At 61.9% G+C, this 11,506-nt stretch overlaps 3 protein-coding genes across 3 annotated transcripts; all 3 read right to left on the bottom strand.

Annotated features, from left to right (window-relative positions):
• Positions 1-891: 891 nt before the first annotated feature.
• Positions 892-2,121, bottom strand: LMJF_20_0600 (conserved hypothetical protein; the record flags this gene model as incomplete). Its single annotated transcript, XM_001682766.1, has 1 exon — positions 892-2,121. The coding sequence occupies one exon, from the start codon at positions 2,119-2,121 to the stop codon at positions 892-894; it is 1,230 nt and encodes a 409-aa protein (XP_001682818.1).
• An 887-nt stretch (positions 2,122-3,008) lies between these two features.
• On the bottom strand, positions 3,009-4,859 carry LMJF_20_0590 (conserved hypothetical protein; the record flags this gene model as incomplete). The annotated part of the gene is made up of 1 exon (XM_001682765.1): positions 3,009-4,859. The coding sequence occupies one exon, from the start codon at positions 4,857-4,859 to the stop codon at positions 3,009-3,011; it is 1,851 nt and encodes a 616-aa protein (XP_001682817.1).
• A 4,410-nt stretch (positions 4,860-9,269) lies between these two features.
• On the bottom strand, positions 9,270-10,565 carry LMJF_20_0580 (hypothetical protein; the record flags this gene model as incomplete). The annotated part of the gene is made up of 1 exon (XM_001682764.1): positions 9,270-10,565. The coding sequence occupies one exon, from the start codon at positions 10,563-10,565 to the stop codon at positions 9,270-9,272; it is 1,296 nt and encodes a 431-aa protein (XP_001682816.1).
• Positions 10,566-11,506: the final 941 nt, after the last annotated feature.

The following is an 11,506-nucleotide window of genomic DNA, read 5'->3' as shown; positions in this document are numbered from 1 at the left end:
GGTGGTGCTTGTGCCGTCAGTAAGCCAGCGCTGAGAGATGCGAGAAGGCGTATTGACACCTCAGCTACCGCCTCCAGCGAAGCGCTAGTGGAGAGGGAGGCTATGCGGTTTGCGTTGAGTGCTTTGTGTTTGGTCTGCGTCGTCGTCCCTCCTTCCCCCACGCGCACAAGTCCGGGCGCACCAACGAACGCAACCACCAAAGCTGCCGTGGTGACGTTATCGTCTGTCGCTTCATTGTGGACACAGACGCGCGGGCAAGTGCCCGAGGAACGGGTGGGGAAGAGGATGAGGGAGGGGGTAGAGGGGGCAGTGCATCGAGGAGAACGAGAGCGATCGATGGAGACAGAAGGCTTGGCATGTACCTGCTTGGTAGGAGGCTTCGAAATCGAAAACCGATGACGATCGCCAACGGCGTCACAGCACCACTGGGCCTGTGCAGTCGAGAGCAACATGCCTTTGAGACAAAGACCACGACGAGCGCCCCGAGGGCGCGGTCGGGGAAGAGCGCGCGAGTATACTGTCGTCACGCCGCCCATGAAAAGCACTCGGAGATGACGTTCCACACCTTGAATGACTCCCCAGCTGCACGCATGTGAGTGGGTGACCCCTGCTCGCAAGCAAACCCAGGTATGTATGCCTTCCAGGTCAAGTGTACCGACCCACCCCCTCAACACAGACACACAAGCACGACTGCCCGTGTGCGCGGGGCAAGGCAAACCACATTTGTTTTGGCTGCATGGGTCCTCCTCAAAGAGGGCGACGGCCATGAGCAAACCGCCACATCCATCATTGATGTGCAATGACCAACATCACTGCTATTCCTGTTCCTGCTTTCCTTTTCCGTCATCTGTGTGCGCCAGTCGTCGGAAGAGGCGCGCACGCCTTCCTCGACTACTGCTTCGTCTCGAAGGTCTCCACGCGCGAGTCTGACCGATTCGGCTTGTGGGTGAGCGGAATCGCGTGCGTCTCGTGAAACACGTCACGGAAGGAGACGTTCGCCTCGTCGCGCAGCTGTTCGTACAGGCGCTTGAACTCCAGGTGAATTTTTGAACACCGTCCGGGTGGCACACGTCGACCGCAGTTGACGTAATTAACGAAGTCCTCCACAACGAAGGCCGTGTCCGCCTGCCGCTGAAGAGCCTCGTGGCGCATCGACTCCTCGAAGGACTTCTGGGGGAAGCGACTAGAAGAGGTGGACGCCGCACGGTCGCCGTGGTCGCCGAGCAGGTAGGCGCTCCACTCTTTCCGCTTCCGCTCGCCGAGGAGTTCAATGTGCTGCTTCACAATCTGGGCGTAGAGAGAGCGATGTCGGCGCGGACACATGAGGCTCACGGTGCCGTTCCGAAAGTCGAACTTGGAGTAGTACTCTGCAAAACGCAAAAGACAGAAGTAGACGGCCTCGCCGAGGCGCTCATCGTCCTGCCCGATCCCCTCATACACGGGCGGCAGCTGGAAGGTGTCGAGCGCATTTCGGACATCGGGCAAAGTGAGCTCGCCGTACGTGCCAGTCGGCACAAAGATGGGCAGCAACCCCAGCTCCTGGAGCACCATCAAGGACATGGTCGTCATGGTGAAGCTGTTGAACATGGACTTGTCCGGCGCCACCACCTCGCACTTTTTTGCCCACTCCTTGACGAGGTACACGTAGGCGCCGTAAAAGTCAGGAAGCACGCGGTGGATCTCCGCGAGTATCTTGGAGTTTGCCACCCCATTGACGTTGCCGATCGAGAGGTCACACCGAATTCCGCTGACTGCGTCCTGGAAGTGCACCACAGGGATGCAGGCGTTGATGAGGCGAACGTTTTTCATCCCCATTTCGCCAGCTTCGCGCCCCACGCGTGCGAGCCGCTTGAAGTTTTGCGCATCCACCGCCTCTATCCCGCTCAGCCACGGCGAAAAGTTACGGAATGTGAGGGACAGATCGGCGTCGGCGCCGGTGGTACAAAACCCCGTAGCGAGCGAGCCGAAAAGTTGCAGCTCCACCTTGTTGACGCACCGGGAGCAGAGGTCGACCACGCGCAATCGGAGGTCGTCGACGACCTCCTTGTCGATCGACGTCCTCTGGGACGCTCTGTACGCTGCGATGCTCTCCGCAACGAGCTTTCGCCTGCCTGCCTGCATCTTGGAAGTTCGTGCGACCGGCTCGCACAGCGATGTGCCGGCACACCTGGAACACACAGACAAACACTCCTTCTCGAAGCGCGCCTCAGCCGAAGCAGTGGGCCGCACGCTCCCTCTCTTTCTCTCTCTTGTGTGTGTGCGTTCGTGCGACGACAGAGTGACTGGGGGCACCTCGCACAGCACGCGTCAAGCGTATGCGTGTTTTCGCACCGGCGCGTCTTTCTGTCGCACGCGCTGCACAAGCCAACCTGCGTCGTGCTGAGAGTGCGGGAGAACACCACCACCGACAGCAACAACAAAACAGATGGGAAACGGCAAAGGAACGGATGGGGCGCCGCCACTGAAGGTGTGTGTGTGTGTGGGTGTGGGGGGTCTTTACTGGGCTGCCCTTCACCACAGCGACCGAGGTGGCGACGTTTTCATAACCGCACGTCTGTGCGCGGCAATGAACAACAACAAGAACAAGAGAGGGATGCAATCGCAGACGAAGAGGGCAGAGATGGTGGTGGTGGTGGTGTGGCGTGGCCATCGACAAGCAACGATCCACACGTACACACACACACACACACAGAGAGAGAGAGAGAGAGAATGCGCCTGCCCTCCCTCCCTCCCTCATCTGTCTTGTGGAAAAGTGCGGAAGGGACCACAAGAAGAGACGAAACACGTAGGGAGGCGACACGCCGTGCGCACCGTCCTCACCCTGCTTGCGGCTCCGTCTACCTCTTCACTCGATTCGGCCCACCTTCGCCTGTTTCACTTTCGCCTCCGGACGTGATGCAAGACAGCCCAAGCACACGTAGACTGACCATGAGGCGACGGTGCGCATGCAGCACTGCTTCCGTACTTTCTCTGTCTGCTGGTACCAAACTACCCCGTGCCCCTCCTACTCAGCGCACAAAGTAGGCGCTGGTGAAGGGCACGGGCTGCTCACTCACCGAGCCACGGGCAATCGACGACCACCAATGTTCCCCACCATCCACCACGTCAGCGGGGAGCTGAACTCGGAATGAAAGCCCCGACGCATCGGACGCACCATGCTGCGCATCCTCGTTGACGTCGTCCGGCATGCCTGTGGAACCGCCGGTGCTCTGCTTGCCGCCGGTTCCCGAGGCACCGCCGCCAGCGGCTGTGCCGATGGTACCGCTGGCTTGGGCACCAGCGCGACGACGATGGCTCGCAGGGGGCCAGGAGGAAGTCCCTGCCTGTGCAGAGGGTCGCAGCTTTGTGCGTACAAAGCGAAGAAGAAAGAACTTCACGAGCATGGGCACCATGAAGAAGTCGTGGATACGGTACTGTGTGAGCGTGGAATGGAAGGCGGCGTCGAACATCGGGTCGGAAAGTAGCCACAATGTGCCGCTCAGATAGGGCTGCGGTTGGGGCGACTCTACCGTAGCTGGCTCGTACTCCAGGGAGAGGCGCAGCCGCACGTGCGCGGCGAGCATGCGCACATCGCTGAGCGACACGTACACCTGCAGATAGCGCCCGCGCGCGATAGGGAGGTCGGCGTTGAGAGACACACTGAAATTACCGCTGTACTCCACCTCGACCTCAGCATCCAGGACGGAGAGCGAGCGCGTAGTGTCCGTGGCGTGCCTCGCGCCGCAAGTATGTGCGGCAGTCACTCCTGCCGCGGCAACAGTCGAGGAAGGCCCTGCTACTGGCGAGCTCGAGTCAGCTCCTCCGTGTGCCCCACTGCTACTGCCGAGGCAAGCAGAGTGTGCCATGGCGCCCGTCACGTTACGCTCGCGTCCAGCTGTCCCTGCCCCTGCCGCGGCGCTGGACTCTTTGCCTGCGCTTCGGTACCGGAGGCTAGCCAGCATCGACGGGGCCATCGCTGAGCGGACAGTTGCGTTCACGGCGTCCCCGCCGACGTCGCTCTGCTGCTCTGCGCTCACCGTTGAGGCGGCGAGGGGCTGCATCGAATTCGTGTATGAGAACGACCCAACCGACACGGGCGATTGAATGTGAGGATTTTGTGGCTGCTGCTGCTGTGGTGTCTGCTTCCCTAATCCACACGGGTTGCCTAGCGGCATCCCTGCAGCGGCGCGCTGCTGTGCCACCGCCGCAGCGCCGCCAGCACCCGCGCTGTCCAAGGAGGTCATGCTCCCAAGAGCACCAGCCAAAGGTGCAGCTGGCGCAGCGGAGGACGACGCGGTCGCTCCCGTGACGCTAGCAGCGGAGTTGCCGCTGCCCCCGCCCCCGCCGTGGGAGAGGTACAGCGCCTTGATCACAGGAGGTTTGCCGCCCCAGTCTTTGACACGAAAGTCCGCGAAGGAGGCGATACCCTTGTCCTCTAGCAGCGCGCTAATCTGCTCCTCCAGCTGCGCCTTGAGAGCGTTGAGGAACGGCAACTCGGACAACACTTCGGCACTGCTCACGCTGTCAGCATCGCCGTCGCACACCGTGCCGTCACTGCTCGCGGGTGCAGCACATTTCGTTGAAGCATCGCTTTCTAAGGGCGCGCCGGGCACCTGCTCTGGAGGAGGGAATGAGACACTTGCGCCGCCTCGAGCAGCGGCCGCCTCTGCCGCCTCTCTTGTCTGCTGCTCAGCCAACGCGCCGTGCAACATGTCCAGTACCGCATTCACGAAGCGTTGCAACCATAGTGTGCCCTCAGCATGGCGCCGCGGGATGTGCGTGCGACGGGTCGGTATGTGTCGAAGGCGCTGCTTCTTGATGGCCAAGAGACCAATCAGCCCGGCAGCAAACAGGAGCACGTGAAGAACGGTGGCAAGCATGTCCAGTGCTTGTGCACGTGCTGGCTTGTCGTGAGTGCGAACGGGTCACTCGCTTGCCGTCAAGCGGTGGGAAAGGACTCTCGGCCGGTGCTGGTGTGCAGCAGCGTGTGCGCGTGTGTGTGGGTGTACGTAATCTAACGCGGATGCGAAGGCCGGGCTGCGCAGTGGTGATGAGGCGGAGGAGGACCAGCACAGAGAGGACGGGCTAAGAGGCGGCGCGGAGGGCACCCACGTGAGGGGCATCGACGGTGGGGCGAAAACAAACACGGCTGGCCTCGGATGCCCATCAAAGTAACCTGCAGACGAAGCAGCTGCGGCGGTGTGAGGTGCACGAGGGCGCGAGCCCGCGGCGGCAAAGGAGTCGGCGGAAAGATGACGGAGCGAGGAAAAGTGGTGAGCAGCCGAAAAAACTACAGCCTCGTTCTGCTGCATGACGGCATCGCCAGGATGGCGCAGACCTTTGATTCCTTCCCCTTATTCCTGCCGTGTTCTGATGTGCGCAAGCTTTCCTGTGCCCCCATTCACCCAAGCAGGTTCCCCTTGTAACAGAGAATGCCGAAAACCCCCACAAGAAAACAAGGGAGCGCTGGTAAGCACCAACGCAGGCCCATGCCACTGAAGACACACGCGCATCGACTCCCGGCTCTACCGTGAGATCGTTTTTGTTGTTGTTGTACTGATGTACACACACCGTCTGCAAGCGGAGACACCGCAGGCTCCGCGAGCGGCGGACTGAGCGCTGGTGAGCCTGTCTCAAGGCATGCATCACCAGGCGAAGAGAGCGATGCTGATAAGGCGGAAGAGAAGGTGAGCCGGCATGCATACAGAGAGAGGTACGAAGAAGCAAAGCAGCCCTCCTGCCGCTCACATGTCCTCCCACGCGCCCATTCCACCACGTACAGGTCAGCCGATAGATGCAGGCAACCACCGCTCACCCGGCCCTGTTGCACCGCGGCTCCATCCCCGGCCCTCTAGAGCGAACCGTCCTGCCGTCGAATCGGGGCCGTGTGTCGTACGGGCTCGCCCTCTCCTCTCTCGACCCCTCGCCAGGTACGTGCTGCGCGATCGGCGCCAGGCGGCCTTGCGTGGACTGCATGCCCTGACCTGTGCGGGGCGCGTCCACGGTCCTGCTCGAGGGCGGTGGCGGTGGCGTCTGCCGTGCGGGTAGTAGGGGATGGGTCTAGGCGCGTGCCCGATGAGCTCCGGGAGGAGGTTGGCCAGCCTCAGGCCAGGGCCCTCGCTGAGGCCCTGCACCCGGCCGGTACGCCGTGCCTCTTCCTGAGTCGCTTCCAGCCGCGGAATTGTATAATAGGGCCCGGAGCCTCGCCACACATGTGAGCCTGGAGAGGACGCGCTGGCGCAACTCGCGGCGCTCGCGTGATGCCTCCGACATCTGCGCCTCATCAGCCCACCCGGTCACATGGAGAGGATGCCGCATGTGCCGCGACAGATGGGACGCTGCCATGAGCCTGTGGCGGCAGGGGCACTCCGCCTTCTCCCGAATTAGCACACCTTTCACAGCAGTGGGTGTGTTGAGCGGAATGGGCCCGCGGAGAGGCATGTGCCTGAGCACAAGGGGCTCACAGCCCGCCATTCTGAAGGGGGCGCAGGGGGCAGCCACCGACACCGAACGGAGGAGGCTCACGCAGCGCAAGAAGCACATGTGCACTCACATCACTGCACGCAAGGCCACAGCGTGAAATGAGGTGTGCTCTGGGCCTCGAGCGATCCGCGAATCTCGCGTAGCGTCTTCGGCGCAGCGCCAGAGCGGACGCTCTCATAGCAAAAGCAGGCGGGGGCGGGGGCACCACGATGCTAGCGGAGGAGCAGCCAGCGCACCATCCGCACGCCATGCGACCCGCATGGAACTGGGCGAGGGTGGACTCCTGTCGCTCGGTGAGCTCAGAATCCTTGCTCATTGGTGTGGGACGGTGGCCGCCGAGTACCTCTCATCGTGGTGCGCCGCATCCTGCACCGCGATTTCGGGGGGGGGGATGCCCGCCTGGCGGCTGAGAAGCGGTGATCGGATCGCTGATCCATGCAGTCGGTGCGGCGCCGCTGACATTGCTGATTTCGCGAACTTGTCAACTTCCTCATTGTACTGCAGCGTACAAGGGGCAAAGAAAACCAAAAAATGAGAGGTGCGTGCGAGGGGGTCGTAGCGCCCGCAGTTGTGCCAAGGGATGCCGCCGCAGGCCCTCTTCGGCCGTTGCGCGGCCCGTGAGGAGGCAGAGCGGTTCCGCATCAGCAGCCGCCCTTGTTCCTCCGTGCCTCGGATGAGAGATGTGTCCTCGCAGCAGGCCAAGCCCCCGCTCCACTGCACCGCACCCAGCAGGTCCACCACAAGGATGAAGAGGAGAGGGCCTAGAACTGACCCTTGCGGGCCTCCGTATGTAAGTAATCCATGACTCAGCGAGTACGGTACGGGCCTACAGCTTGACCCTCCTCAGTGCCGTGATCTACACAGCCGAAGGCGCAAGCGCGGGGCCCGCAAGCGCCGCTCCGATTTTCGCACCTGGCCAGCGCGCTGCATCAATTTGCGGAGGAGCAAGTACAGGGGGTCTGCGGTGGAGCGGTGGGGACGGAAGTCAGGACGCTGCGGTTGAGGGGGGGGGGAGAGGGGCTTGCCTGCCAGATGGTCGCGCAGTCGTCGCGAGCTCATTCGTTCGAGCGGCTTGCATAGATTCATGGTCAACGTCGCAGGGCGGTCGGGCGCGGGACCACCGTCGGGCTTGTGCGGTTTCAGGAGGGGCTCACTGTGCCCCTCCTTTCCACGTAGCAGCGACGCGGCCGGTGGCGACCCTCTGGTTTTAGATTTTCAGCCGCACTCTCCCTACCGCGCACCGGGAGGGCCTTGCCGCTATCGCAGTGAATTTCGTCGACGCCCGGGGCGGGGCCGCGGTGGACTCCACCGTGTGCCTTCTTCGAGCGCACCCACCGTAAACGGTTTGAGAGGCGTGGACCTGCGGCTCGGTGGGACGCAGAGGTGGGGCGCACGGCCGGATGTTGCCTCGGCTTCTGTTGGTGCGTCGTCACCAATGCACTGACCTGCTCTTGCGCACTCAGGTGGCGGCAGCCTTGTCGCAGTGCTGGCGTGTGCGGTGCACGGGGACATGGACAGACTCGATCGGTGCCCATGATCGAGGGCCGCTGGGGGGGGGTGAGAGGGTGTTGCAGGACTGTGTCCACCCTTCAAGGCTGGCTTGTTGGAGCTCTTTGATGAGCGTATCGGAGATGACGATGCTCGGGAGACACACAGGATACCCTCTCGAGAGCTGTGTCCCATCGTGCCAGCTCTGGCGTCCAGAACGGCTTATAAGCGACTGCGCCAGATGGGACAGTTTTCTGGAGGACTCGGCCACGCGTCTCGCGATGAAGTTCACCTCATCCTCGCGTGACCCGTTGCAGCTGTGCATGCGTAGGGGCGCTGTGGCGGGTGTGACGGCGTGGGCGATTCGCCCTCCCGCCGTGGGGCGCTTTCGGGTTGCGGTGGTGGCCGGGGTCCACGCGGCTCGCTGAAGCCCGCCGTTCTCACTTCTGTGACGCTGCGGTGGGCATGGGGGTCTTTGCAGATGGATTTGGCGATTAAGGGACGGTGCCGGTTTCCAGCCCATGTTGTCGGAAGAGCAAAGTAGCGGAAGAAAGAGAGAGAGAGAGACACATCCCAGTACCTGCACCAGCACCAGCGCGACCACGAAAATGGGTGTGAGACCGTCCGACAAGAGGCGACCGACAACAGCAGCAGCGGTAGGGAACGTAAAGAAGTAAAACAAAGCAAAACAAAACCAAAAAAAAAAACAAAACGGAAAGCACAGAAAAGAATGCGCGCGAGTGCGATTGGATCTACGAAGGGGGAGGGAGGGAAGAGAGAGGAGCGTGTATGTGCGTGTGTGTATATGTGTGGAATGGGAACACTATGACTATGCGAGCCGTGCAAGACGGTGACGGTGGCTGCAGTGGAAGGTGTGCACGTGATCCGTGCATGGCAGCATCGTCCGGTGGCTGAGAATGAGAGGAATCGAAAAGAAGGGAGAGGCGCGCATGTCTTCGTGTACGCGTGCGTGTGGAAGGTGTTTGCCCGAGTACAGCGACTTTCGAAGTCGTGAAGGCGAACCGCCACGTGCATAGATCCTTCTACACGCAGGTCGATGGAAAGCGAGCGAGGGATAGGAGCATTCGTATCGGCCAGCCACCTTAGCGCAGCCACCCACATCAATGTCTCCTTGCAATGGGCACTGACACGGCTCCCTGGCCCTCATCCTCCCCTCGACGGTTGCGCCTTCCTCTCGCTCCGCGTTGGGTGATCACCGCATGCTGCTGAGAGCGCCACTGCTGATGGCGTGACCGTCGCAGCAGCAGGGTAGGATGTGGTCCGAAACGACGCGGTTCCATCTCTGTCACCACCACCGCCTAGCCCTGTTCGCCGTCCTCATCATTCGCTTGGTGGCTGTTGACGACAAAGCCTTGCGCCGGAGGCTCAGTACACTCCTCTGAGACGGCTACATCACCTGCCGTCGAACTAGCCGCTCCCATGGCTGCGGCACGTGGCACATGCGCGCTCTCGTCGCCGTCGCCGCCCGTGATCACCCTCTCCAGCGCTTTCCCGAGCGACTCCATGCGGTTCTCCAGCGCCGTCACCCCCATGCGCACGCGATCGGCTAAACTCGCGCTGGGTGGAGGGGCCTTCGCCCCTGGCAGCGCCACAGACAGCGCGGACGGACGGCGTTGGGTGCCGAGCTCGTCCACAACGTCTTCGGCGCCATCCGCACCCATTTCGTTGGCCGTGAGCTCGCGGAAGAACCTGTCGTTGTTCCAAATTCCGTAAATGCACTTTTCAGAGCCGGGGAGGTAGAGCTTGCCACGGCCCTGCTTCTTGCCGTAACGCCAGTTACCGACGAACACCTGCCCGTTCGCGAGAGTCTCGCGACCTGTGCCGTGCCTCTGCCCAGCTTTCCACTGCCCCGTGTAGCGATCGCCCTTGAGGGTGGCGTAGGTGCCCTGGCCCTCCGGCTTGTCGTCCGCGTACATGCCTTCGTAGGTGTCCCCCTGTACAAAGAGATACACACCACGGCCGGAGCGCTTCCCTTGGCGCCAGTTGCCGCGGTACACATCCCCGTTCCTGTAGCGCTTCTCGCCAAAGCCGTCGGGGGCGCCATCACGCCACTCGCCCGTGTAGACGTTCCCGTTGTTGTAGTACTGGCACCCGTGGCCGTGGCGGAGCCCCGTCTGCGGATTCACCTGGCCGACGTAGCGTCCAAAGGCGAACATGAGCTCCTTCGTTTCGAAGTCGGCAGCCTCATCGCTGGACTCTTCGCCACTGTGCGAAGAAGAGGAAGACGAGGTAGATTTCGCCGGCGGAGAACACCTGTCCTGCTCGCCCACGTTAGCATCTACTGGTGCACCTGCGCCGCTCTGAGCGGTGTTGAGGTCAGAGGTGCAGGGCTGCGAGCGCGCTTGGGCGATCTCTGAGGACACAACCTTGCCCACGAGCAACGGCTCCGTTGAGTCGGCTACGTCTGACAGCGTGGCAGTGACCGACTTCACCTCCGCTACATTAGCGGAGACGGTGGAGGCACCAGATGCGGCCGGGGGCGGCGGCGCCTGCGGGCTCGTGTGAACAGTCGAGTCTGCTGTGAGAGCAGCATTAGCGGTTGCTTCTGCAGAGGGCTGCTGCGCAGCAGCAGTGGGGACGTGGGGTTCACTCATGGCTGGACCTTGGTAGTTCACTCTGTTCGGGTGCCAGAGAGAGACGAGGAGGGGAGGGGATGGAAAACCGAGAGAAGGCTGCTACGCAAGGTCCGTTGATGAGTGAGCACGCGGCGATACTCCGTAGCGGAAACGATGGGGTGCGTGCGTGCGTGCGTGTGTGTGTGTGTGTGTGTGTGTGCACCGATATATATATATATATAGATAGAGATATAGATATAGATAGAGATATAGAGAGATGATGGCGTGAGAGAGAGGGTGGTGGTGGTGGTGGTGGTGGTGGAAAGCGCAGGGAGGAGCATTAACAAAGAGCACCAACAAGGTGGCAGCGGCTTCCTCCCCTCCCCTCCCCTCCCTCCCCTCCCTCCCCTCCCTCCCCTCCCCTCCCTCCCCTCCCCTCCCTCCCCTCCCCCATTTTCTGTTTTCCGCTTCCCCTTCATAGCCGCACAGCCGACGTCTCGGGAGAACGCAGGGGGAAGAGGGATCACGTGAGCGGGGGAAGGGAGGGAGGGGCAAGGGGATGAGAGATGCACACTCCGCCCGCAGCCTACACGCCACGTGCGCAGAGCTATCCCTATCTCCTTTTCACCGCAGCTGTTGCACTACCCCAGTGCTGCGCGCGGGGTGCACCGGCAAACCCTTTGGCACTGCCGCCTCTGTCATTCGTTTTGTTTTGTTTTGGTTGTGATAGGAAGAGGCCGTGGTGATGGCACGTGCGCACACACGATGAACACACGACACACCTGCCCACACCCGGTGGGGAGTGCGGCCGCGAAAGCAAGGCCGCCATGGCCGGTCTTGGTAGGCTGTAAGGGTGGGGGTGGAGGGGTGGAGGGAAGACGCCCACATATGTGGCGTGGGCATGGAGAGGGAATCGGTAAAGGAATACGTATGGAAGTACTCGTGGATCGCACTGTGAGCCTGTGTGCAAAAAACAACAA

This window comes from Leishmania major, chromosome 20 (genome assembly GCF_000002725.2).
Source record: "Leishmania major strain Friedlin complete genome, chromosome 20".
NCBI classification, from domain to species: domain Eukaryota; phylum Euglenozoa; class Kinetoplastea; order Trypanosomatida; family Trypanosomatidae; genus Leishmania; species Leishmania major.
Note: the sequence above shows the minus strand (reverse complement) of the source record. Positions and strands in the feature narration are given on the sequence as shown.